This window comes from Conger conger, chromosome 7 (assembly GCF_963514075.1).
Source record: "Conger conger chromosome 7, fConCon1.1, whole genome shotgun sequence".
NCBI lineage: Eukaryota > Metazoa > Chordata > Actinopteri > Anguilliformes > Congridae > Conger > Conger conger.
The window spans coordinates 6,309,843-6,337,644 of NC_083766.1; the positions used below are offsets into that span (position 1 = coordinate 6,309,843).

The 27,802-nt window shown below is 42.4% G+C and overlaps 2 protein-coding genes across 6 annotated transcripts in view; both read right to left on the bottom strand.

The window, feature by feature from the left end:
• si:ch211-176g13.8 (F-BAR and double SH3 domains protein 2) overlaps nt 1–8,288 on the bottom strand; it is a 34,113-nt gene extending 25,825 nt beyond the window's left edge. The window contains exons 1-2 of one of the 3 annotated variants that reach the window (XM_061248998.1): nt 8,049–8,288; nt 6,230–6,327 (exon numbers count right to left, since the gene is read on the bottom strand). In XM_061248998.1, the coding sequence (XP_061104982.1) occupies nt 6,230–6,327; nt 8,049–8,069 (119 nt within the window). In that variant the 5' untranslated portion in view covers nt 8,070–8,288. Of the gene's footprint in view, nt 1–6,229; nt 6,328–7,591; nt 7,705–8,048 lie in introns of those variants that run through there. The other 2 variants (XM_061248999.1, XM_061249000.1) reach the window with 2 other exon arrangements.
• Nucleotides 8,289–10,351: 2,063 nt separating this feature from the next.
• The window catches only part of LOC133133035 (protein FAM168A-like), a 44,639-nt gene continuing 27,188 nt past the window's right edge, over nt 10,352–27,802 (bottom strand). For 2 of the 3 annotated variants that reach the window (XM_061248984.1, XM_061248985.1), the window contains 6 exons: nt 23,160–23,240; nt 20,220–20,342; nt 17,199–17,341; nt 16,660–16,834; nt 15,328–15,461; nt 10,352–14,980 (listed from right to left, as the gene is read on the bottom strand). In XM_061248984.1, coding sequence (XP_061104968.1) covers nt 15,346–15,461; nt 16,660–16,834; nt 17,199–17,341; nt 20,220–20,342; nt 23,160–23,240 — 638 coding nt within the window. In that variant the 3' untranslated portion in view covers nt 10,352–14,980; nt 15,328–15,345. The remainder of the gene's footprint in view (nt 14,981–15,327; nt 15,462–16,659; nt 16,835–17,198; nt 17,342–20,219; nt 20,343–23,159; nt 23,241–27,802) is intronic. The other variant, XM_061248986.1, reaches the window with a different exon arrangement.

The following is a 27,802-nucleotide window of genomic DNA, read 5'->3' on the forward strand; positions in this document are numbered from 1 at the left end:
AATAAATAAATAAATAAATAAATAAAAGTTTTAACCTCATAAATCACACCGACCCCAAGGTTTATTTGCGTTCATTGCTTTTTTTCCAGCGGTTAAATTTCCAATCAATACAGTCACAGGATATACAGTGGCTTCAGAAAGTATTTAACCCCCTTCACTTTCAGCACACTTTATTGTGTTGTAGATTTCATTTTAAATGGACAATCAATCTACCCTCAAAACCCCATAATGACAAAGTGAAAACATGTGGAGAAAGTTAAGCAAATGTATTTAAATTTAAAAAAATCTCTCGGGGGCCCAACCAAAGCTCAGACTTAAACCCCATAGAACACCGGCGGAGAGACCTGAAGATGGCAGTTCACAGAAGCTTCCCATCCAGTCTGACAGAGCTTAAGATGACCTGGCAGGACAAATGGGATATGCTGCCCAAATCCAGGTGTGGAACGCTTGCAGAGACTAACCCAAGAAGACTCGAAGCTGTAATTGCTGCCAAAAGGGCGAAGAACGGAATTAAGGATCCAAACTTATATACTTAAGCCAAAATCCTATCCGGTTGTTTGGGCTTGTTTTGCCAGTGAGGTAAACAGTTTTTTTTCTCAAAAAAGCTGCCAGTACCACTTGTTGAACTCGTGAAACACAAACAGAGCTTGTCAAACACTTGAACCCTTGTCATTTCTCATAGCCATTTTTCCCTTTAAAACCCGATCTCATGCTGTTTCTGATTCTAATCAAATCTAAGATCAGCTGTGGTGTTTTCAGCCGTGTGCCTCTCATCGAGGCTGTGATCTTGCGTCAACATCCTTTTCAGGGTACAGTGATGTCATATGCAGACATCAATCAGATGTCAATCAAATTTTCAGTCGGAAAATGGTTGGCACCAACAAATTCGTCGGTTTAATTTAACGACTCGTTTTCAAAATTTACAAGCCAGCTGTTATGGATCAATACAAAACAGAACTCTTCAAAACAGAAATACTTCCTTCAAAAGAGATGGACACACCTACTCCACCCACCCCAGAACGCATTTTTTCAAAACTGTGTAGAAGGTGGAGCCAGGCTGAAACAGCGAGAGCAATTACTCATCGAGGGGATAATACAAATGTAAGGGAGGCAATGTGTCCACACATTACGGATCAACAGCAATGGCCAGTCTGCATACATACGTGTGTTTGCATGCACACACACGAGACCAGTGTTTAGTCTTCAGCTGGCGCTCCTCTCCTGCCCAGCTGCAGTCAAACTCGCAGTAGAGGAAGCCAAAGGATGCTTGTCTGACTAGAATAACAATTCAGAAAATCAATTCAGGAATAAACGGAACACAGATGTCCGCTCATTCCGGTTTGTTTTTCTTTGTTTGTTAATTTCCCGCTTTTTCCTTGTGGCGAGGGGCAGAAAACAAAAATTCGCTTTCATCCCTCCATCCGGAGAACTCTCTCTTCTCCCCTAAAGGACGCTAAGCTGCTAAAAGACGGGAACAATCCCCTTCTCTTTTCACAGAATCCATCTTCGGGGAATTAGGTCCAAGTCCAAGGCCAAGGCGATGCTTTTTCCAGTGTGACCACAAAGGAAGGTTAAGAGGACCAACGGTGGTGAAATCCAGCTGAGCACATTTTTAAACCAACTTCTATCCTTCTTTATTTCTTTACAGCTGCAGAGCCAGACACCCTCCTCAGTGTCTGTGACAGGTCTGCTGCCCAAACCATATTCACACTAGAGCTCCCTCAACTAGATGGCTGACGGAGATTGTTTCTATATCGGAACGAGACCCCATTCCACTGCTCAGTCCTGGCGTAGCTGAACTTCCTCCAGACCTTGCAGGAAGGGGCATGTCTGCCATCTTCTTCCACGAAGGCACGCAACTGCCATTTCGACATTTATTTAGCAGACGCTTTTATCCAAAGCTACGTACAAAAGAGTGCGCATCAAGGTCATTACAACAAACAATCGAACACGCCAGATAAGGCAGGCCTACAAGTCATATAGAATTCACATTGAGGTTGATAACCAGGCAGTTGGGCTGCTCGACCCCACAAGCCAATTTCTAAAAGGTGCCCAGCAAGGTACCCCCTCCTTGACCCTCCTTGGTGTATACGGAGAGGGCCTGGCACTCTCCAAACAGAGATGCTCAGACTGAATAGTGGATGTGACCTCTCAAATGTGTAAGAGCAAGGGTTTCCCCTTACCTTGGGTGTGAAGGATCACTCCATAGGAGTATTTCATATATCATCTCCAAAGAGGCCCCACTGGGTAATGCATGGGCTGCAGCTATCTGGCCATCACCATGCATGTTCCCTAGATGATAAAAGGTCAACACTGCTGCTCCACATGAAATATGGCACAATAAACAATATGACCATGGGAATTTTATTCTTTATGGTACACAAAGCTATCTGGCAAAATGTGATTTAAGAGGGTAAGTAATCCCTCGAAACACAAATAGCACCCAATTAAGAAAAATGTACAGCTTGTTAAAATTATTGGAAAGCAATTGTGGTTGGAACAAAAATCAACATATACAGGAGTACTCCAGGACTGAGTTTGGGAACCGCTTATATACATCACTCGACCTGCATGTGGGCAAGAGGTGGAATATCCAGTAGTTTAGACTGCCTGTAGCAGTCATCCAAAATTCATAGAACCATGTTTACGCCTGTAAATTGCGTTTCCTCAGGAACTAGACAAATCAATAATGGTGACTTAATTCTAATACTGACAGGAGGCATGGTGTCAGTTAAAGGTACAATATGTTACAAGACCATTGTAAATCCCTTCCTATCATTGAAAAAGACTCACTGACATGTTGACCCACCCTCTGCCTGTGTTTATAGTCCTTACATTTGGGTGTCAAAATATACAGTTGTTGGCCCGACACTCTGTACCACAACATTGTATAACTGTACAATAATTCAAGCTCATTTGTTGAAAATTGGCTTCAACTGCCACAGCCAATGGCGTTTCAATGTCAGCATGTTTACAGAGAAGGGGGAGGGATAAACAGTGTTGTGGTCTGAAGGTGTTTTTGTTGCTGCTCTTCCTCTCTTGACCGTTAGAAGTCTGAAATTAGCTACTGTACCTTTAAATGGACTGCACGAATAAGAGAGGTTTTATGTGACAGAGCAGACAGAGAGTTTGGGGTGGCATGTCTGAGGCATGACAACTCATAACTGACCTTGTGAGAGGATCTGAACCTCCCTCCACCCTCTCAAATTACATCACAGCAGTACCTCAGCAGGCTCTGAGCAGGCTTCAGGGGCCATCCGAGCAACAAGGGTTTTTCAAGATTAAAAATATTGAAAAAGTTTAGAGGTTTAAAGGCCATGCTTTTGCCATCTGGATGGATCTGGTCAGCCCTGAGGAAGTACGTTTCATCAGCATTCCTTCCCTGTCAGCTGGTGTTGAAAACAAATGTTGAACGGGAATCTATTCCAGTGCCTTAATACCGCAACATAGTTTTTTCTTTTGAAAAAGCAGCCATTTCCCCACCTACCCTTTGGTCTCATTGGGGACGGGAAGATCAAAAAAACATCACTGTTCCAACATCATCACAAGTCCTAATGACGCCGTCTTGTACATTACAAGGGCAGCAGTGTTCCGGCAATCGCAGAACAGTATGACCCCAGACTCTCCAGTCTAACCTGGCACTCAGCTATTGCTATTCATTCCATCCGGTCTACTTCCCTAGTGCAGGAGCTCCGAGGGCTATATTGCAACACATGAATATTTATGAAAAGGCATGCCCAAGGACAGAATATTTATAAGGTGTGCTGCATCCATTGGATTGTTTTGGTTTCAGCAGTTGTTGAATGGAGAGGGCAATATCTGGTGAGTCTATGGAATGTGTCATCGCAGGACAGAATGCCGGATCCAAGAGAATCAAAGAGTAACCTCAATGTTTCAGGAACGTCACAAGAGAGTCATTGCTGTACGTGTATCACAAGCCACTGGCACTATTCCACCAAAACTACAGGAGAGTCAATGTCCCACTTTCAAAACAGCCAAGGGATAGAGCCCCTGTCCCCCCCTTTTTCAGAGTGTAAAAGCACACAGAACTGGAGTATTACACTGGCCTGTTAAGTGACGTACGTTTCCTAACCTCGCCCCTGCTTCGGGTCATTTGGATCTCTCTGGTCAAAGCGATCCCCCCCCCCCCCCACCCCCCCTTTCTGAGAAATATTTTTCTGGGTCCCAGGGGTGAGCCCAGACAGAACAGCATGTTCTCTTGTACACGTAAACACCAGGACATTGCCTGGGCCATGTCTGCACTGGTAAAGTGAAAATACCCAGCATTCAGAAACACCCCTTCTCTCTACTGTGTTGTTTTTTCCTTCATCCTGTCTTTTGTTCGGTCTTTTCCCCAGATCTCTGCTGTGGACGCAGGAAAGCAGAGCCAGAGCCGGCTCCAGCTGCAGCGTAGCACCCAGACTGGCCAGCCCAGCACCAGACAGGGCTGCAGGGGAAGGCTAACACACCTGTGCTTAAGATGTAGCTGTGTATAAAGCTCAGCGCCAAGGGAAGGACATGATTAAAAAGTAATACTGACTGAAAGAAAGCCAAGGCCCAGCAAGTATTTTATTTATAAACACTTCCAGCAGCTCAATAGTTAGTAACCTGTGCAGCTAAACTCCTGCAGGCTAGATATTTTTGATATGTTGATAGTTTTAAACACCTTTTTAGCCTGGCTTTTAACTAGGGTGATTCAAGAGTCTCTTTTAGGCCTAGATGTTAATATTTTTCTTGGTCTTGTATTTATTATCTATTTTATTCCTTTTTATATCTCTTTGTTCTTAATTGAAATCTTTTTATTCAAACATTCAATATTATTTTATTTGACTTTCATCTTTGAGCCTGTGCTGTTTCTTGCTGTATAGATTGTGCTGGGCGTTGGTCTCTCAGCTGTCTCTGGCATTTCCTTTTTGTTCCTGATCTCACTGTTCATGATTTGTTTGATTATAAGTTCTATTAAGTGAAGCCCTTTGCGCTGCATTCGATTGTATGAACAGTACTATATAAATAAAGTTTTGATTGATTGATTTTTGATAGATATGGCACAGCTGTTGGCTGAAGGGGACACTTGCTGCCAAAATCCTGGTTCATGCTTGGCTCACCCCAGGCATCTCCAAATCTTAGCAAAGGTAGAGAATAAGATTAATGAGCGCTTATAAACACATTTCTGCATTGAGGATTAACATGCGTTGGTGTGAAATATCCAAGCATTGAAAGGATAGCCTCCCTTCGAAGGTTTGGTCCATTCAGGCAAACTAGCGAAGGCTGCCCTCATTAGTTAACAGCTATACAACTGTGACAGCAGAAAGGGGAATTTTTTTTTTTGACCAGCTGTAGATCATGAAATCAAATCTAAAATCAGACCACAGTGTAATTCCCCAACATGAACCAACATTCATTGGGTTTGACTTTTCAAAGGACATAGCCGCTGAGCGCAAATCGTTTCAATAAACGTTAAACATTTTTAACCACAGAACAGAAAAAAAAAAAAAAAAAAAATCAAAAACCAAACGCACATTCCAAACAGCATACATGCTAATATTTGGCTCCGTGTAGACACACAAGGGACAACACATCCTCCATCCAGCAGTTGCTGGTGTCGGGTGCACTAGTCCCCACTACAGTCCAAATGTTCATTAGTGACACTGAGATCACCTCGCAACGGAATCAAACAACAAACTCCTGCAGAGACAGCCTCTGGGTCCAATGATCTCTGGAAAGAAGTTCAAGACCCATCTTCCCCTCAACCAAAAAAAAAAAAAAAATACTTTTTGTCAAACATAATGGAGAGATCCAATGCCTCTCTGTGCAACCTGGTCTTTACAAATCGTTACTCTTCATATGATTCAATTAAGTCAATATTTTCGCACCCACAATAATAATAATAATTATTATTATTATTATTATACTGACATAACATTTTTCCAAGACAACCCCTTCAAAGCAAACAAGCCTTGCACTTTCAGGACAGAGGAATAAATTAAGAAAAAGAAGGAATACAAAAGAGAAACCATGAGACTGGGGGAGAAAGGGAGGTAGGATCAACATTTATACTGTGTTCCTTCCAGTCACAACTTTCAGGGCAGGATAAGAGGAGGTAAAGACAAAATGCCTTAGTTGCATAAACTGGCCTCTTTTTCAATAAGTGATGACACCCCCATCTCCCCCCTTCCATGCCTGCAGTTGCGCTATTATTTTTTATGATTTCAGAATCCATCATGTTCACCTCAGGTCTTCCAGTAGGTCACACTCAGTCTGATGTTTCATACTGAGTTTGGCCATCTGCTCAGCATGAGTGTTCTTCAGTTCTTGAGTGACTTTGACCTACAAGCGTATCAACAGGAAATCATGAGCATGTCTTGTACAGTAAGTTCCACACCATGCCTTTCTCACACTCTACCCAAAAAAGGTTGTTTTGACCTTCTATTTTAATTCCCATTTGAATCTCAGTTCACCAATTCACTCCTACGTTTCAGACTGCTTGCAAATGCATGCAAATTCCGTGTGATTCAATTCCACGTCATGAAAATTGATTCCTTCTCAAAATCTCGACTCTGGATTCGTTTTAACATTGTATCACATGCATAGGCCTCTAACTTCTCACACCCAAAAAGAGATTTGGTAGAGTTACGTCAGCACTTAACTTTCATGCACTGCATTTGGCAATTTTTAGTCTCAGTATCAGGTAATTACATTTTTTTCTAACGTTAAAATGACTACCCTACAGATTAGTGCCCCGGGTTTTAGTCAGGGCAAGCAAAGAGAGTACCTAATTTAAAGTTAAACCGACGTACAAAACGGTCTAACGTACATTTTGCACTACTAGCTACCTAGGGTTTGCTGGCAAGCAAGTAACTTAACGTTAGCTACATATATTTAAGACAAATAACATGATATAAATAAACTATAGCAAAATCAAGTTATCACGTCGGGAAATACTGTTTTGTATTATAGCTAATTTAGTAAATTAGATTCCAACAATATCATAACATAAATAACGTTTATCCAAACCATAAGGAATTAAGGGATTAAGAATTTATTTCAAGAGTGCAATACAACTGAAGTTAGACGAAAACCCACAATCATTCAAGTAACTTGACGTAAAACACAAAACGTGGTTTGTGTTACACTCAGGTTAGCCAGCTAGATAAGTTGCGGTAAACTACACAACACAGACATTTTCCCTCTGGAAGAAATTATAAACAAGCTAACGTCAGCTAGCTTGGTAGCTAATCAGGTTTAGTGTAACGTTAGTTGCTATCTTGAGTCTTGAACTCCCAGCGTCTCTAGCTAAGGTAGTCGTTCGCAGCCTTTCGACCGTTACGAGATTTGAACTAGCAATCGACATGAGCCAATAACTCGCGTTAATCTCTTTATTTCGACGATGGCTTGTCCGTTTAACTTATATGCACTATTCAGCTGGCTAACATGCTGATGTCGTATTTTATTTTTTTTATTAATTAGCTAGCAAACGCTAAATCGCCAAATATCAATGGCCATCGTCTGGTAACATTAACAACTAGCAAATGCAGAGCTATAAAATGACTTAATCTTACGCAACCCAAATGAATAACTCTTAAAACTTCACCTGAAAAGTGCTGAAGTTACAGTCGCATATAACGGTAGCCAGGGTTAGCTTAGCTGTAAGTCGAATAACACTTCACGCGATGGACATTTTAAACTTCACCGTTAAGTTTTGCAACAGCAACCCAGTTAGCTTGCACTAGCCAACAAATCACCCACTGCTAATGTTTGTTACCTCTTAAACACCTAACGTTACAAATAATGTTCACTTAGTTTATTAATCGTGCAAACAATTTGAAAACACCGTGGCATATTTGCAATTACTGCACTGTCCTAGCCTTTTCTGCAGAATTGCTACTAGGCTAACTGTTGTGTACAATTTTAAAATAACATTTTGAGTCGAGATACGGAAAAATCTGGACATGCACTAGTTAGCTAGCTAGCTAGCTCGAGCTAACTTGTTAGCTAAGAAAATGTGTAAAAGTTTTGACAATTTCTTAGAAAAGAGAAGAAAAACTTACCTTCCTCGGTGGTGGCTGCATATTTAAGCTTTGACATGAATGATAAATCCCGTTTCTGATAATTTAGCTTTAAACCCAAAGAAAACGTGCAAGTTTTTATTATACAAATGCGTTTCCCCCAAAATTTGAGGAAAAAAGTGTGGGTAAATGTATCTCAGTCAGGCGGCCATGATACACCGCACTCCACTCCAGTCTATCCTCCGACAAAACTCTGCAGAGCTGACACCAGAAGCTAGCTAACGTTAGGGGAAAACGCTACAACGTGAATTGGAACGGGAAATTCAACGGAGGACGGAGATAGCAAAACAACAAAGCTCAATAGCGACACTTTGAGGTTATCCCAGGGAGATTATTCTGCAATTATTTTTGAAGGGAGCCTGGGGTATTTCGGTTTCTTTTTGTTTGAACAGGCTTGCCCAACCAACATTCCACAATCCACGAATGTAACTTCCTATTTTCGAATCCAGGGTAAAATGACACATTAAGACCCCAAAGCAATACAGTGGCATACATCCTACCGTAACGGAAACAGCCCGCATGCAATTCATTATCATTTTATTTTTACGCCTGACTTATTTTGTAACTCCGCTGCGAGTCTCTCTTCAGGATCATGTCGCGGCATAGTATTAACAGATTACCGAGACAAAAGTAATAGTATCAAACCCATAAAGTACTTTCACTGGTGTTCAAAACATTTATAATTACATTTACAATACAATTATTGATGCCATTTCAATGGGTGTGTCTCCCGACAACTATAGTTTACGCTCATGTACTGGAAGATATTGTGCAGGGTTTCATCTTTTTTGGTTTTCAGTAAAAGTAAATCCCCACAAACTAAGTGCGAATGGAGGACGCACTGCGGAGAGCAATAAAATGGCAAACTATATTGCGCAACTGCGCACCACCATATTGTAATATGGACAAAAAGGGTAACTTTTCCTTTGTCCTGCCTACATTTCTCCATAAGGACAACATAAATAGCCTACTTATAAATGCTTATTTCAATAAATGCATATAGGCATATGTTGTCATGTCAGCACTGATGCAGGGATGCATTCTCACGACATACCAAGGGACACGCTTATTTTGTTATTGACTTATACATTTGATTGTCTATGTTGTCCTTACCTGAAGAAATTAACATGGCTCTTAGTAATTCGTTTTCATAGAAATGTAAAACTAAAATAAAAATGAAAATAAGTAAATAAGAAAATAACTTCCCTATGAATGGCCACACAAATTCTTCAGTTTTAAAAATTGCAAAGCAATTGAATTCTCAGATGAGGCACACAGTGAAAATCAAATTAATTACCTCAGAAATTAAATAAACAAAGCACCTAAAAAATGTTGCTGGGGCAGTACCCTATATGTGTATAACATTGTACCTCTAGCCAACAATATAGAATGAATTTCTACTTTTTTTTGCTTGGGAAACATACTGAATTTTACCCAGAGAGAACATTACTGCACTTTTAGGGTACATTTGTGAAATTTGATCCCTGAAGAACAAAAATGTATCTTCACTGTCACTTTAGTGTATAGGTTTGCTGTACACCGTCTGGAGTCGTCAATATGAGTCAAACAGGATTTATAGACGTGCGTAAACTATTTTGTATTTAAACATGAGACTCTTCAAGGAAAGCTTATACAGCAGAAATTAGTAAGAAAAGGGTTGGGTTGTGTCATCTATTGCAATGTAGACATTACTCATTTAATGCTTCAAAGAAACCAATATTTAAGCACCACCCTTTGTGTCAAGGCCATTGACGAATATGATGGGTTTCTGCATGAAATAAGGCTTCAGAAAAAAAGTAGGGGTTTTTTTGGGAAAGATTTTAATAGTTATTGAATGTTCTACATCTTACAGTAAATATTATACAATTACAAACTCGCCTTAATTCTGTCACAGAGGTCACTAACTGATCTTCCAAAAAATAAAAAAATAAAAATAAAAAAAACCAACAATTACTAAAATAATAAAGCAGATTCACACTTCATATCCACAAGCCTGACGTGGGTCTTTCCACTTCACAAGACTGCCGGCTAACGCTGTGACAACTTCCTCACAACATTGCTGTAACATAAGAGGGAATCGGAAACAATCAGGATGTTACAGAAACGTTTTCTAAATGTTTCACCTTAGCTGAGCACACCAAATCCCCAGGTGCTGTTTTTAAATGTGCTCTGGAAAATGCATTTGGAAGACACAATTTACACTTTTTTCTTCACAATTAGTGTTCAAAACAGTATAAATGTATGAAATGCCACGCTGCGATTAATAATGAAAACAAAAACAAGAGTTAGGAATTCCTAATGTAGCAGTTTAACTTTTGCAGATATGCTTTCAATCCTGGAGATTGTAAAACACAAGCAACCATAACCATATGCATCAATATTGATCTCTGTACCTGTACAGAGGACAATGGACAAAGTGTAAACATCTTATTTGTCAACATTATCACATTTCAGTTTGTTTTTATGTCTTCCACTAAGGATAACCTATGGCTATTTAAACAGTGCCTTGATACCACATTTATAATAAGTTCAAATCTTTGTTTTACCACTTAGTTTATGCAGTCCAACAGATGTTATTTCAGCTCAAGATTCTTTCATTATCAACTTTACGGACAAGTTTGACTTGCACTTAATTTGATGGTATTGCCATCCCTTGATTCTGAGTCAATTCTTCCTACAATGAACAACAAAACAAGTTGGAATTTCAATGGGTTAGGGTCTAGGAAAATTGTAGCAAGCAGAAGCCACAACAGTTCTTGTTTTTAATGGTTTACCTCTTATTTTTGGTCCAGATTTATGCTAAATCATTTCAGTCTGATGTTGCGCAGGAATTCACATGATGGAAACTGCAGAAATTTCCCAACCTTGGCTTGAATACACCTTCAGAATTCTTATCAAAATGTGATTGGCACAAGAGTTTGAAATGTACTAATCAAGGTTTACAGATTGTAGTATACTGGTCTTGTAATAACATCCCAGCATGAAGAAAGCCTTTTTCTTTTCCCCTCTCACACAGAACAACTTAAAAATATTCTCTTCTGTTATAAAAAGAAACCCGCCCCAGACTTGTGTTCTGAAATGCTCCCTGAAGTTCTCAGAAGCACCCCACTTCAGTTCAACCCTATAGTTTCTCTGTTTCAGAATAATAAACATCAATCATCAAATAAAACTTAAATAACACTTAATGGTAAAAGCGCTTAAATTACATATCAGAACTGAAGTTCTTAAACCTAGATTTTATTTTTAAGTTTTAAACCTTATTTAAATTCAGAATACCAGAGGCAACGGTCACACACTTGAATTTCTTGTAATTTCTTGAAAAAAAAATTCCCCTCCTGTTCCCAGCTTCAAAGCACCCTAAATATGGTTCCAGACTAAATTCCAAACTAAAACTAATACAACATTTATTATGAATTATTCCAAGTATTGCATGACATTTTTAAGCAATTATATAGAAATGATATATTTGTTTAAAATGAAAATATAGGTGTGTTTTGGAGGTTTAATTCCATCAGGGTGAAATTGTGAACAATTTGTTTCACTCCTTTAATTTTTCCCCAATCGGTCAACAGTCAAACCCCCGAGTAAAAGTTCCTGGGTAGATCACACCAGCTAAACCATGTTTAGTTTTTTTGGTAATCTCTGACTGAATAGATTGGCATTTTCTGAATAAGACTACTTGCATCCTTAGCAAACAAAAGAGGAACAAAAAAAAAAATGACACCCTCACTGCTTAAAAAGTCCAGAATCCTGGACATCTGAAAACAGAATGTTTGTGGGTGTACGACACAGGAGTCAGGAATGTGAAAAGATGGAACAAAAATAAGTTGAAAATAAGCCCCAACTACTGAGTATCACTGTGTGTATACCGCCAGAGCACTGTAGAGCTGTTCAAGATCTATATCTATGAGTCAGAGACATGGATTCAACTCAGATGAACAAAAACAAGTGAAGATACTGCTGATTTTTGGTCCATGGTTGCAACGTGCCGGGGGGGGGGGGGGGGGGTTAGGGTCACGGTCATACTCCGTTCAAAATTAAAGGGAAGGCCTGACGCATTGTTGTATAGATCTGTTCACAATTGCTGCTTAGAATTTTAAATCATTCGTAATATGACCCTTGTTTGCTAGAGGGTCCGCTCTAATTTTTGCAACGTGCAAGAGACTGCATTTTGGAACTACATCAAACTTCTACCCAAGAATGACTGTTTTCACAAAAACTGAAAAAACGAGGAGTACGATGGTCTAGTCACAGTTTAGAAATGCACCAACCAGTGCAGCAATAACCATTGCACCTTCCACGCTTTGCAAGGACATTATCCCACCGGGTGCATCTATAACACAGTTGGATTACACGTGCTACTGTATTGCATATGGGAACGTGTGTTTTATGTGCTATAATTACTGTAATATTGTGCTAAATAAAATTCCATTTACGGTTTAAATTAGTGGTTAAATATTCTTATAGAATAAAAGGATGGGTGTTCATATGGATTCATGTTTTTTTGTTCTTTTTCCTCATCTCAAGACCAAAGGGTACCATTTTGGGATTCTGAGCTCTTTTCCTAATTTCTTAATCATTTCAGTACCTGTGAATTAGAGTATTATTTATACACATTTGTGCACTGCTCCTCAATGTCTTGTTTAATATAATAATTCTGATATGTGATCACATTATCTCTAACTATACATGTAATTAATATTAGAAAGGCTGTGCAAATATCCATCATGGCTGACTCCAGGTCATCCTGCACCTCGAATCAGTCATTTTGGTTTCAAACTGAAATGACTAAAATGCATGAACCAAACCCTCCTCCTGCTGAAATCTTGTATTTTTGCACACCAGATGAAGTCTTAAGTTTTTCTATTACATTTTTCCTTTCCCATACATTACTCCTCAGGCCTCCTCTGGCCCCTCCTCTCTCTCCCCAATGTGCAAACGCAGCGGTTTCTCTGGCCAGAAAAAAAAGAAGGAAAAGAAAAAAGACTGGTCTGAAGAGGAAGAGAGAATGGAGCAGGGATTACAGTGGCTGAGGAGACACGGGCCCCCCCACTTACCCGGTACTCACGGGGCAGTAAACGCTAACTCCATGCAGAGAAATATTACTAGAACGGCTCCTCACAAAAAATTAATCCGAAACCCCAACCTACTACCACTAACTCAACCACAGGAGTCCAGACGAGAGACCCTCCCCCAGGAGAATGAAACTGGATATGTCTGACAGCAGCGCTTAAAGGAACCGCCTGTCCGTGTGTCCCCGGTCCTGGTACTTTCAATTACCCCTTCACCACTTCCACCCTGCCCCTCTCCCATGAGCGGATTATGGCTCATTACCGCCCCCACCAGGCCCTCCATGGAGTAGCTGTAACTATTTATTCAGTTAAAAAAAAAATGTGTATAATTTCAACCACATCACAAACGACAACAAAGGGCCTGCAAGTAAACATTAAGTTCAATCCTTATTGCAAATGACAACTCTGTCTTTCACATTGTATATTTAACTATACACATGGAAATATTCTGTACAACACACATATTATTATTGTCATTATTAACTGTAGCACTGTGCACACCTGTTGTCATGAATGTCATCCATTAAAAATATCCATTCACTTAAAATTAGTGTGGTAATCTTGGCTGCGTTCAAATCCTAACCCATGTTCCCTGCTGACCAGGTAGAAAGCACTTTGTGTGACGTGCTGGGCGCTGATCAGGGATCAGTAGGGGTCATGGGAGTTGGCAGCGTAGGGGAGGAGGGGTTTTGGACTGCACCCCCTGTGTCTGTGACACCTGCACAGAGAAGGAGGGGCAGGCGGTTGGTGAGACAGGGTCTCAGAACGGGGTGACATCACTGCTCTCTCAGTCCCTTCCACTAACTCCCAAACCCATACTGAGGATCTAACTATTCATTTTGTCTCCACTTCCCCAGTTACACGCAGTCCCTTTGAATCCTTGACATGATAGATCCTGAACAATTCCAATGATGCCATGGTCACCCCCATCCACCCCTGCTCTGTTGGCACATGGCTAACACTGGGCTCACAATAGTGCCTGCTGTTCCAGCTAAGTGCATCTAAAGTCTTGTTAACATCCAAAACAAGAAACCCCATGTTGTCTATGTGTGCATGCGGATGCGTGTGTATATGAATGCATATACACATGCACACACTTCAGAATATTGAATGTTTTAACATTGCTTACCATATTTTTGATGTACAAGCTAATTATGTCCACCGACTTAAATATCCTCTACAGAGTGTATAACTAAGATTACTGCATTACTCTTTTCCTAGAGAAGGGATTACCACATTTATACTCTCATACAGTGGATATATTAATAACATGTCTACTCAACGAACTGCTACAAGCTGGAAGACAACCCTTTTATCAGTATTAGAAGATAATCGTTTTAAACCAAATTGGAAGGCAAATAAAATAAGAAAGGAAAAAATATACAATGTAATCCAAAAGCCCTTTCCCGGGAGCCAACTGGGAAATAATAACAATAATAATCTTAAAAGATGATAAAAAAAAAAAAAAACCTGTACTAAAATCTAATTGTTAGAAAATTTGGCAGCATAAGAAGATGAAGTGTGACATCCAGCGCTGAGACTGGCCTTGTGAATACACCAGTGTTAATGTAAGGGATCCATACTGCAGCTGCAGGTCAGAGTCAGTATGGAGAATCTGAGAGTCAAAACAAAAGCAACCCAACAAACAGAGGCAAACGAATCAAATAAAAAGCAGCATTTACAGAAACACTACAGAATGCAAAAGTGACTCTTGCAGTATTTTTTTTTTTTTGTTTTTGTTTTTTTTTTTTTTGTTCTTGCAAACAGGCTTGGTGCCCCAAAGTTGACGACCCAGCACCAATGTAAGACTTGAGAAGTTGCATACAATGTTTGACTCCAGATCTGAAAAACAACGAGATGGGAGGGGGGGGGGGGGGGGGTTAACTGAATGGAAAATAGCTGTGATAATTGGTATTATTTGTGCAATGTATATTTCTTATTTTCCATGAGGCAAGGAGCACACGCACGTCCATAATAGTAAGTGCACACTCATTACATTTTTGCTACCTAGGTAACATGGCATAGAAACAAAAAGAGACCTGTTTTAGCCTTTTAAGTAGTTTGAGACTTGAGTTGGTTTGGATCATCCAGTATGCTACCAGCGTTACCAACAATAACAGTAAAATTCATGAGGCATTGGTGAGGCCTGAAGAACGCAGCTGCGTGTGGGGTGGAAGCGTAACACTTACATGAATTGGCAGGTGGGTTTACCAGTGAGGAGGCACATAGCTGTACCCAGGCGTTCCTTGGGGCCGGTACGTCGGCACGGTGACGGGATGCGTGCCAATGTGCTGTGTGTGCTGAGGTGTGGTCAGCAGAGTCCCTGTACACAGAGTGAGACAGGATCACGTCAGGACACAGCCACAACACCGGACCAAACGGGTCGCAGAAAAACGGAAAACCCCGCAAATTTTCATTTTTAGCTTAGCACTCCTCCCCCCCCCCCCACCCCTTTCTTGCCATATATACAAATTCATAAACTTACATTCAAAACAAACAAACAAAACAAAAACGGAGCAGATTCAGAATGGCATGCAGTACCATAACAGACCACAGGGCAGCATCAGAGACGCTTATATCCCAGAGGCACAGCTACAGAAGCGATGTTGCTTCTCAAACTGATTCAACGGATCATTTATAGGAAGATGGCGTGGTGTAGTCCATAGGCTGACCAACAGCCAACTCTCAACGCCTCAACTCTCAACGTAAACCTCCCTGCTGCCTAGAGTTTGATTCCGCTCCATGTCAATTTCTGGATTGTGATCACCTCTACCTACCACCCTACAGTGTATGCTTTCTCCATCTGAATAGAATGGAAAAAATAAATAAGGATGGTACATTATCACTTAAAGACAAGCTGAACTCAAAATTCACTTTCCCCCAATTTAGTGAATTCTTCATAACCATACGAAGACGTCTTTGAAATTTTTTTGAAATAAAATTGAAATGCTTGTGTACTTTCACGCCAAAGTCCTTTTCCATCGACTTCCTGGAAAACTAGCCAGTCAGCGTCGATCAAATATCTGTCAATTTTCTGTTCCCCTCCAATCAATAACATTTTCAGACAGCAGCGTGTATTCCTAATTTGACGTCCCACTCCTCATTTGACACCAGTTAAATCGACTCCCCGCCCTTTAAAATGTAACCCCCGAACACTCATGTTTACGCCATATCGTGGCAGCTAGTGATGCGTGTTGCTCTATCTTCTGTCTCAGCTTGTCTTAGAACAAAGGTGTCAAACTCCAGTCCTGGAGGGCCACAGTGTCTGCTGGTTTTTTCGGATGTTGTCAGCAACTGCGGTTCATTCAAGTCATCGATTGGCTAAAGAACCCACACACCTTGTTCTCAAGGCCTTCACGGACAGCTGACTGGAAGTAAACCCCAAAAAACCTGCAGACACCGTGGCTCCCCAGGGAATTCAGTTTGACACCTCTGTAGATCACGGTGGCAACACAAGTTGCAGAAAGGTAGGTAGAAACAGAAGACCAGAGCGGAAAGGTTTGCCGTTTTGGGGCGCTCACCTGCTGACATGGCCATGGTGGTTCCAGCCACCATGCCCATGGCCACGCCGTTGGAGCGGGGTGCGGGCACGGGGGCCGGGTAGATGGCGGAGGGAATGCTGTTGGGTTGCACCACCGTGGTGTGGTGGATGACATGAGGCTGGGCAGCATACACAGGCTGTGTGTAGTAAGCACCCTATGAGAGGGAGAGAGATTGTCACATGACCACCCCAAGGCTGCCATTGGTTATGTTCCTGTGCCACCACCTGAACAGAACCAACCTGAGATCAAAAACATTACATTACATTATTGGCATTTGGCAGACGCTCTTATCCAGAGCGACGTACCGTTGATTAGACTAAGCAGGAGACAATCCTCCCCTGGAGCAATGCAGGGTTAAGGGCCTTGCTCAAGGGCCCAACGGCTGTGAGGATCTTATTGTGGCTACACCGGGGTTAGAACCACCGACCTTGTGTGTCCCAGTCATTTACCCTAACCGCTACGCTACAGGCCCCCCCCAAAAAAAGGCTTCCAAAACACTTCAACAATCATACACTTACCTGGGCATAGAGGTTCTGCTGGGGGTAGGCACTTCTGATTGGGTACATGGCCGTCTGGTAGGGGTTAGGGGACGGAGAGTAGGGCGGGGGAGCTCCAGTGGTTTGAGTGGGGGGCACCTTGTACGGGGTCCCCGTAGTGTATCCTGCAGGAGAGACGGGGGCGAAGAGAAAGGGATAACGGAGAGAGAGAGTGGGGGAGGAAGAAGATGGGAAGAGAGAAAAGAGAGGTTACAGTTTCAGATGGGAAATATCTTTCACAGGCATGCTTGGTGCACAGTGTTGAAGGCTGCAAGGGGGTTGGAAGACACTATTTCAGTGGCTCCTCTCTTTCTATAATCCTTCATCGGCAAAATCAGCAGTTAGAAGATTGTCACAGCACAAATTGCATTGAACGGCAGGAGTTAATTCATGCAGCAAAAATATAATTGCTGCATTATTACAGGTGTTAAAATATATCTTGTATAAATAGCTATGTTTGTATTACTGAAAAAATAATCGCATCTTGCTGAGCATTTTGAAGTTTTGTAACATTATCACGCATTTGAGAAACAGTAGACTATCGCAGTGATACAGTAGCTCTCGGTGTGTGCACCAGTGTAACATTAGTTGCACGAACATCAAACACTTGGCTGTATGTCCTCAAGCTGGACACAGTCAACCTAAGTGGGTTTTCAGTCTTGCAAACTGTAAGGTCCCAAAAAAAATAAAAAAAAATAAAAAAATAAAAATAAAAACAGTGTTACACGACCAAAAGTTCTTCTCCTCAAGCTCAGGAACAAAGGAAAATTAAGATGCCACATGCCTGGCAAGGTTCTGTATTGCTCGTAGCCTTCCATCTTGTTAAGACAGAATGCCATTAGCAAGGACAGGGCCCACAACAAACAAAGGCATGCAAGGCTTGACAAGTGCCGATGGATCACCTTTTCAATAAGCAAATAATATTCAGCTCTGAAGAAATGTACATCAACGTCTGAACAGCCATACAGGGGGCTTCCTCAGCAACTCAAGTCTGCTCAGACGTTTGCTCCCCCGGCGATACATCAGACACAAGTTTTTGTGAAAGTGCACGCGGGAGGTGAAACTGAGGTGAAGCTAGTGGCTGCAAGGTACGTTCACGCAAGCACTGATCTGCCATCACGAGCACTTTCAGTCCCACAAGGCACCTGATGTTTTCCAGCACTGATTTAGGCTTTTTATACTGCTCCGCTACCGTTGTGAATCATACTACAACATGGGCATTATCACCGCGGTGGGGTTTGCCGCGCGAGTTATCATCTTATTGATTTTCACATTTATTGTGTTGTTGCGGTGCGTGAGTTACTGCGAGTCCAGGACTTCTCGGTCATAAATATTAAGACGGCTACCCCATAAAGGTCCTTCTCTCACCACTAGAGGACACACAATCACTTGAAATGCAGGTTTGAGGTTTACTCCCATTACAGCTTGCTTCACACTAGTTTGCAGTGAAAACGGAACATCAACAGCCCGATTCCACAACTGGTGTCAAAACCACTTCTAGAGGTAGCACGGAGAATATTTAAAGTATCTCCAAGCTAGTCGGTCGATGCAGGGCAGCAGGGCAGAGGTGGTATCATGCTAACTGCACTGAATTCTACAACACCAGACATCAGATTAGTTCTACAACAGGGACATATTGCGCAGTTGAAACATTCAGAGGATGAAAATGATTTCACATCAAAACGCATTCATAAATGCAACTGACATTCGCAACGAGATCACAGAGCGAGCTTATATAATACAAACCACAATCAGACGGTAAATAATTGATTGTGCAAAGTATGATTTTTAACTGCAGTGCCATAATAATACCTGAAAAAGAAGGCCTCTTGATGTTCAGACACTGGCCTGTCAACACCGCAAGCCCATCTACACTGTGCGCTCAAGTGTGAAAATGCTATTAGTGTCTAAGGCAAGGGTGTCAAACTCCATTTCAAGAGGCCTGCCTAGCTGCTGCTGCTGCTCTAATAAATTAACTGCACATTACTGCCCAAGCATACCGTTTGTCAATAGCCTTGGAAACCCAAGACCTGTAAGTAGCGCAAGAATATAAGCTACAACTAAACCTTTGTGTAAAATATACATATTGCACATTTTTGGTTCACTAGATATATATATAAAATGGCTCCATAAGAGATCTATTTGAACAGAGCTTTTTGAATATTTTCAATTTGCAAGTATGAATAGATATTTTAGTCAACAAGCGTGACCTTCACCATGTTTACTACCAGTACCCGGAGTGTATACCCGGAGGCTGTGGAATAAATAAACACAGCAGATATACTAAAGCGGTAAACATATTTAAATAAAAGGACAGGTTCACACTGGAAAAAACTGGAAAATCAATGTGCATTACATTAAGCTACGCATTATGTTAATCTTCAACAACAAAACGTTGGCAAAGATCGGAGGGCGGATGGCGAACAAGCTCACTCGTAAGCTTCCGGAACCATCAGCTGCTCACAGATACAGAGGTCAACGAACACAGTCCTCAAGAGGGCATTCCACCCAGTGAGGTAGTGACTTTTACAATCAGTGTGCGTCTCATCTGCTCTATCGCCACATGAAAAAATCTGAAAAAGTAAAGCTATGCTACTTGACACAAATTCTCAATGGTAAAATATATATATATTTTTTTTAATCAATGCATCATTCCAAAGTCCAGGTGATTTCTTACACAACGCGACAAAAAAATGACCATGCCAACAGCACGATTGATTCCAACGACCCTTATTCGGTGACAATATTTCGGACAATATTAACGGCATCGTACATCTATGTGTAACATCTGATGCTCGAAAAGCGCAAGCCAAGCTGGCCCCCCAAGCCTCCTCGTCCTCCCAGTGCTGCCCAACGACACCGCGCCGCGCTATCCTAGCCCCCCTGCGTCCTTTGCCCTTCTCCGTCGTCCTGTCCTGCGCCCCCTCGAGCACCCCCCCCCACCCCACCAAGCCCCTGCAGTGCAGCTCCATCAGCGATGGGGAGAAAAGGAGGGATATTTACTGAATGCTGCAGACGAGGCCTGGTAAGATCTGCTCTCTGAGCCCGTGTCCACGGCCAGGTCATAGGAACCCTCAGTGGGCCCTGCTGTAGAGGTCTGTGCCCAGCCCTGCTTCATCAGCAGCACTGTCCCAGCACATACAACAGAAGAAGGGGGGGGGTGGAGGGGTGTTAACCACACAGCACACAGCACACAGCACACAGCACACAGCACACAGCACACAGCACACAGCACACAGCACACAGCACACAGCACACAGCACACAGCACAAATGATTTTGGGGACAGTACAACATGCCAAGCAGCAGCAGCAGCAGCAGCAGCAGCACCCCCTCCCCTGCCCCGCCCCATCCAAAAACCATGAATCATTCCTACACAGTGCCCCACAACCTCTCTCCTCCATACAGAGCAGTAAAGCTCATACAACTGCAGCTCGCCTTGATTACTCTTCCAGTGTCCTTAGCTGACTGCTAGTTCACTCTCTGCAGCATCCACAACACTGCACAACACAAGCCATCACATTACACCTCCTGCCCCATTCACAAGGGGGCCTGCACCTCATTTTACCAAAGGAAAAGGGAGAGCAAAGCCAGTATGCCAACAGTCACAACACAAGCTCTGACAATGCAACAACAATAGTTTTGACAAGTAGCTAAAAAGATCTTATTCAACCCAGCCGAGGTTCCCTAAAAACAACATTTAAGAGATGTGAAAAGACTGGGAAAACCTTATTCCACAGGAAGGTCAAAAGACATTGGGAAGCTTGCATCTGAAGGTGATATTTGACTTCCAGGAGTCTAAACCCAAACTATTTCGCCGAAAAGACAGAACTGCAGTATTGTGTGATGTTAACAAAAGGACAATAACGCTGACTGGTCCCAGAGCAAAATGCCAACAAGAAAGCAAAATGGAATTTGAGTGGGAGGCAATAGGAAAAAGGTTGACACATATGGGTGCATAATGCAGTTCTCAAACCTCGTTCATTCAGATATCAGCGTTTGCGTAACAATTGGTACTAAAAATACGCAGCTGTTGTGAGCCGTAGCACACAGTGTTTCAATAAATGGGGGAACAACAAATGAAGACCTGTAAGATCTGAAGTGGAAACACACACACCCGCCAGCCTAATGAACACATTCATAGACCACAGACCTGCCCCAAAGTAACATGCTCATCTACACATACAATGCAAAAAATATGGGGAGACAAATTCTAGTTTAGGAGCCATCTCACAACAAATAATCAAGCTTCAAATATCATTATTTCATCACCACAGTTTCTTAAACTACAGCCCAGTACAGTTAGAATTCCACTGGTGACACAATTCATCAAATCTTGTTTGAAGGGTAGCTGAATAAAGCCATCAACCGGGCAAGGAACAGCGTTCATCAAGAGGTCTTAATCGTGAATTATTCAAATCGCAACCACCACTCCTAAATATGTAACAGCTTGTTTGGCCAGACTTTACTTTAAAAAGGGGCTCAAACACAATAATGATGCAATACCAAGAAATACAACCAGCCAAGGATAAGATGCTCTGCAGACTTACAAAAAAAACACTGCCTGCAGTCTAATTCCTTTTAAAACTAGCCAGAAACATTCATTTTCAACACCATTTTAACAACAAAGAAAATAAGTAATTGGCCAACAGGTTTCCCTGTGATACGATTAAAAGATTGTACCATGAAAACTACCACGCTCCTTCCCTTAAAGGAGCATTAAAAAAAAGGAATTTGTTATTAAATATGACTGTTCAAATAGCTTTCATTATACAACACACATACTACATATACTCAGTGAGCGATTTATTAGACATACCTGTACACCAGCTTGTTAATGCAAATATTTAAATCAACCAATCATGTGGCAGCAACTAAATGCATAAAAGCATCCAGGCATGGTCAAGAGGTTCAACTGCTGTTCAGACCAAATGTCAGAATGGGGAAGAAGTGACTTTGACCGTGGAATGATTGTTGGGGCCAGACCGAGAGGTTTAAGTATCTCACTATACTTGCTGATCTCCTGTGATTTTCACACACAACAGTCTCTAGAGCAGGGCTGCTGTAGAGTTTGCAGAGAATGGTGTGAAAAAACAAAGAACATCCAGTGAGCAGCAGGTCTGTGGGCAGAAATGCGAGGTCAGAGGAGAAGGGCCAGACTGGTCGAAGCTGACAGGAAGGTGACAATAACGCAAACGTAAATGTCTATGGAAAGTGCATGACTATGAACTTCTAGGACTTATTTTCCCCAAGAGTATGTCGAGCCCCACATCAGTACCTCTCATATCTGTAACCATAGGGGGGCAGCAACACTCTTCTCAGGGACTGAAGCAAGCCTTCTTTAAACAACGTTCAACTGATGCAAGATGAACAGACTAATTTCACAGGTTCCTCGATCATGGACAAAATGGAAAAACTAACGCATGATTTCAAGTGCGTTTCCCTCTGTTCCCTGTGGGCGGCAAGTCTCGTTATTTAGTGGAGCAAACAGCAATTCCTTTTACTTGGATTCTGTGGAACAGTGAAATCCTGAAATGATATGAAATGGTGAGCTATCACCCATGACTCACAGGCACTAGTGCAGGTCTTGTTCACTGAACACAAGCATATTAAATGGAAGCCTCTTTGTTTGTCCCACCTTTTGCAACAAATCCCCTGAAAGCTTTGCATTAAAATACAAAACTCATTTGAGAATGGGTTACCAAACCTTTTGATTCTCTTTTCTACTCTGGCATTTACGACACGGTGATGTGGATATAGACAGAAATGAGGCAACCCCACACAACAATGCCATTCTCTGCTCACACTTTGTGAGATCCTCTCCGCTACTCTCTGGTCTTGGTACCGGGGGTGGGCCCCGCAGGTTACCCCAGGGGGAGTCGTGTCCCAGGGGAAGGTTCACAGGCTTGGGCCTGAGGCCTCGCCGTGACAGAGGGGGACTCACCTGGAGGGTATCCATGGCTGCCGGTCTGGTAAAGGTTGGGAGTGTAGGTAGGAGCAGTGGTGGGATAACCTCCAGGGTAGCCTGAGGAGAGAAGAGAGGAGAAAGGCTTTTAGAACATAACCTCAGGGCAGCAACAGGGTTGCCTGCGCGTGTGTCAATTTAGAGCATTAAACCAGTAGAATCAGACTCTGTTCTGTTCTTCATATTATATACAAATTGCCTTAGAGAAAGTAAAAAACAATTAGCTGCACAGATTCACAATAGCATGAGATATATATATATATACACATATATACACACACACACACACACACACACACACACACACACACACACACACACACACATATATATATAATACAATGCAGATATACACCAGCCGCTGTTCTGTGGGCAAAAGGGCCTTGTTAATGAGACGTCAGAGGAGCAGGGCCAGACCGGTCAAAGCTGACAGGAAGGTGACCGTAACGCAAATAACCACACATTATAACGGTGGTATGCAGAATAGCGTCTCTGAACACATAACATGTCAAACCTCCAAGAGGATAGGGTACACAGCAGCAGACCAAGACCAAGAAGTCTAATAAATACCTAATAAAGTACTCACTGAAGGCACCTGCCTGCAACTATGTTCAAGGGCCTGGTCTGCCATGATGTCCAGCTTCTCTCTACACTCTTGACCTCGACCATTTTCCAGAACCGTTTAAAGGAAGGTTTAAAAGAACACCGATTCCATCTTAAAAGTGAACGATGGCGGAAACTGCAGGACAGCTGCCTGCAACCGTCAGTGACATAATCACAGTTCTGTCCTGCCAGTAACCACGGCTTCACTGGATGAAGGAGCGCGCGCACCGTGCCCCCTGGGTAAAAGACAGATGTGCGAAAATGATTGATTTCTCATTTCATTTCAGATTTCTGCGGAGAGCGGGGCTCTGGCCCGTTTCGCTCTCCCACTTCCCGCCTCCTCCATTTTGACACGAGACGGCAACCAATTCTCCAACTCCCAAAGCAATCAGAGCCAACTCCTCGTCTCCTGCCGGAAGCCCCTGCGGAGGCGGTGCGTGGTCTTAGCGGGGGGGGGGGGGGGGAGAGGGCAGTAATGGCCGCCACGAGCACCCTGATGTAACGCACCGAACCCCAGCCGGTCTGCGGCACACGCTCACCCGCTTTCTTTACCACAGGGCCGCAGAACGGCGCTCTCACCGGAGTGAGCGCGGAGGAATAACAGTAGATTATTGTCCTATAGAAAACACAAAATGCTATTGGAGCACATTCCACTGCTGGGGGGCCGGGGAGGGGTGCAGGGCAGCCGTGGAGAGAGGAGGAACTGCCAGACGGTCAGAGGCTACTAAGTGGCAGGGGGGTTGGGGGGGGAGGGAGGGGGGGTGATCTGGGGCAGGATAGTCACTCTAGGACTTGGAACTGTACATTCCTCTTGGGTCCTCAACGCACCTGCCCCATGGCTGGATTTGCACTTTATTGTACGTCGCTCTGGATAAGAGCATCTGCTGAGTGACTAATGAAATGGGTGGTCTAGAGTGATGGCAGAATGCAGGTGCCCTGACCCTAACTTTCTCAGAAAGCTAGCGTCAAGACCTTGGATTTTTAGGCAGTCAGAAATCAAATCCAATGCAGGGAGACCTTGGGAGGTGAGAAAGGGTCTGTGAGACTGAAGAACAAGAAACAAGTTTCTGAGAGAGAGAGAAAGAGAGAGAGAGAGAGAGAGAGAGAGAGAATGCAGAGAATGTGTAAAGAGGAGATTATATAACATATCAGAAGTACGGTATCTATGTTGACTCCAGGTCTGGTTACAGAAACAACTTCCTTTGTGAAGAAAAGCCCTTCCCCCCCAAAGTTATGGCCTAACAGGGGAACAGTTTAAGTCATTTAAAGTTATTTTGAGGTTTTGCATAGGTGATTAATTTACTGCCACTGTACGTTGATGAGTGCTGACGTCTAAATCCTTATATTTGCCTGGAAAACAAAAATAATACTTGATTGTCAATATCCAAGGGAGATTCAGGAAGCTACAATACTGCGGCATTTCTGGCTGCAAGTGACGCACACACCAAATTCTCACATAAAATAAATACAACTGTGCAGATTGCATGCATAGATACAATAAAAATATAAAAATCAAGATTCTGAATGTGTCATTTTAAACAACTAGAACCAGCAGCAGATAACTGCAGCAAAGGATACAGAACTGTTGTCTGTATATAAATAAATGCCACACTACGCATTTCTTAATGTTGTGAATAAATCAATTTTGTCATTTTAATTTTGTGTTTAAGAAGGCACTAAATTGGAATAGATGTGATCTTGGTCTCAGTAGTTCCATTTCCAAATCGGCAATTTCCGGATCTTTCCGGATCAGTTCAGCCTTACTCCTAACCTATTGGTGAAAATGCTGAAACCCATGAACGCTTACTGGCTAAGTGTTTCAGGAAGCCACAATATTCCCAAAGCTGCCAGTCATCCTGCAGTATTTCACGGCTTCACCAATGCAGAGCAGTGGTGGTTGACTTTCTCTCAGTGTAGTCCCTTGCTTTATCTGGTCATCCACAGATGGCTAGTCTGACAGCCATCAGTACATTTTATGGACAGAAAAGGGTGGGGGAGGATGGAAACAATGTTTCCTTAAAAAAAAAAAAAAAAAGTAAAAAATAAACAAACAGCATCAAAATATTTAGACAGATGGCACAGTTTGCAAACCATCTGCTCAATGAGATACATTTTGCTAATTCCTCATAATTCTAACCGATGTAGAGGATGGAGAAATTTGGGGATAAATGGATGGTTTTCTCTGATTGACTTATTCTCTCACATGTGCATTTGCCAGAGACAGTGCATCATTGTCAACGTGGGATGTTAATGCCTCAAATATCTTATGCCAGAGCTCACTACTTCAGAGACACATTTTCATCTGTAGTCGCCGCCGATGTCTGACCAGGGCTGGGAGAAGGCATGCAGCAAGGGAGGACACACTGAACATGTGAACCACGCTGAAATGCAGCCAGCGAGTGGGACCAGAGACCCCCACCACGGAAACCACCCATGCAGAAAATAGAACTATAGATTTTCAGTGATGGGCTAAGAGCAGAACGGAGAGAAGGGGGTAAAACATCTCTGCCTAGTTACACGGAAACAAAATCGAATATGCCGCTATGTTTATACCGCTGCCTGTATTCAGAGTAGTAACAGGAGCACCTCTGTGAAGAGCGGTTCCGAAACATCAGCTCATGATCGCATATTCAAAAGAACGGACTCCAATGTTCCAGGACAGTGTGTGATTACACGGTTAGAGTACTAGACTAAATGGCAGTCCCATAGTTTAATTAACAATGAACTTGATTAACCCTAAGCTTCAGCATAAATCAAGCAGTGAACACAGAATAGCCATTCCACTCAATAGCCACACTCAATCTTTCGAACACAAGGTCATCTACATTGATTTGGTCTGTATGCACTTAATGCCTACATAGTTGAATAACAAGTTCTGATCAAGCCATAAACTGAACAGTAGGGCCATCCTCAAATACTGTATAAATAATCGGGCTGTATACCCCAAACATTAAATTAACATATTAGTTTCCACTAACCCTCAGTACTGCCTTTCAATACAGATAGTTCTGCTGAGATTTGACGATTTTTCGAGACACCTGCTGCAGCACACCCTGATACCTCAACAGGTCCAAGCTTTTGTGGCCTCAAAGTGGCAAAATATAACATTCTAAAAGCTGAACAGCGACGTCTCTTTCCAAATACAATGCCATGGTTACTCATGAACATTCATAGACTTTAATTTTGCGTTTTCATCGAAAACTGCTTACCCTACAAAAGTATGCCCACTACATGCGTCTGCGCAACAGACCCAGAGAGCGACAATTCCACAATTCCCAAAACTTTCTGAGGTAAGGTACAACATGCGTGTTCATGATGTCATACCAGCTACAATTTTCATCAGCCTCATGACATCAGGGACAGAACTCATGACATGGGCGGCCTGCAGCGTAGTGGTTAAGGTAAATGACTGGGAGAATGAAGGTAAATGAAGGTGGTTAAGGTGAATGACTGGGACCCGCAAGGTCGGTGGTTCTAATCCCAGTGTAGCCACAATAAGATCCGCACAGCCGTTGGGCCCTTGAGCAAGGCCCTTAACCCTGCATTGCTCCAGGGGAGGATTGTCTCCTGCTTAGTCTAATCAACTGTATGACGCTCTGCATAAGAGAGTCTGCCAAATGCCAATAATGTAACTAAGGTAATTTAGCAGCATTCAATGTGAATAAAATCAAAACAGCCAATTATCATTTTCAGTCTCTGTCTCTTCCCCCATCCACCACCACAACCAAAAAGATGGGACAAAACACTGGGACGGGCAGACAGACATCAGGTAAAATATGTGTGCCACTGGTTTCTCCAGGGAGAAACATTTCAAAGGAAAAATATTTCACACGTACACTGGGCCCATCCTAGAGGTGCTTCTTAGGATTCTTGTTTGTCCGTGAAGTTAGGCTTTTAATAGACCCAAGTCACCCAACAGCGAAACTGAATTGAGTTTACGGTCATACATTTTAATCGCTAACGTATTAATCGCTACTGCAGACGGTGGATAGGCACAATTATTATCAACTTGTGATTTT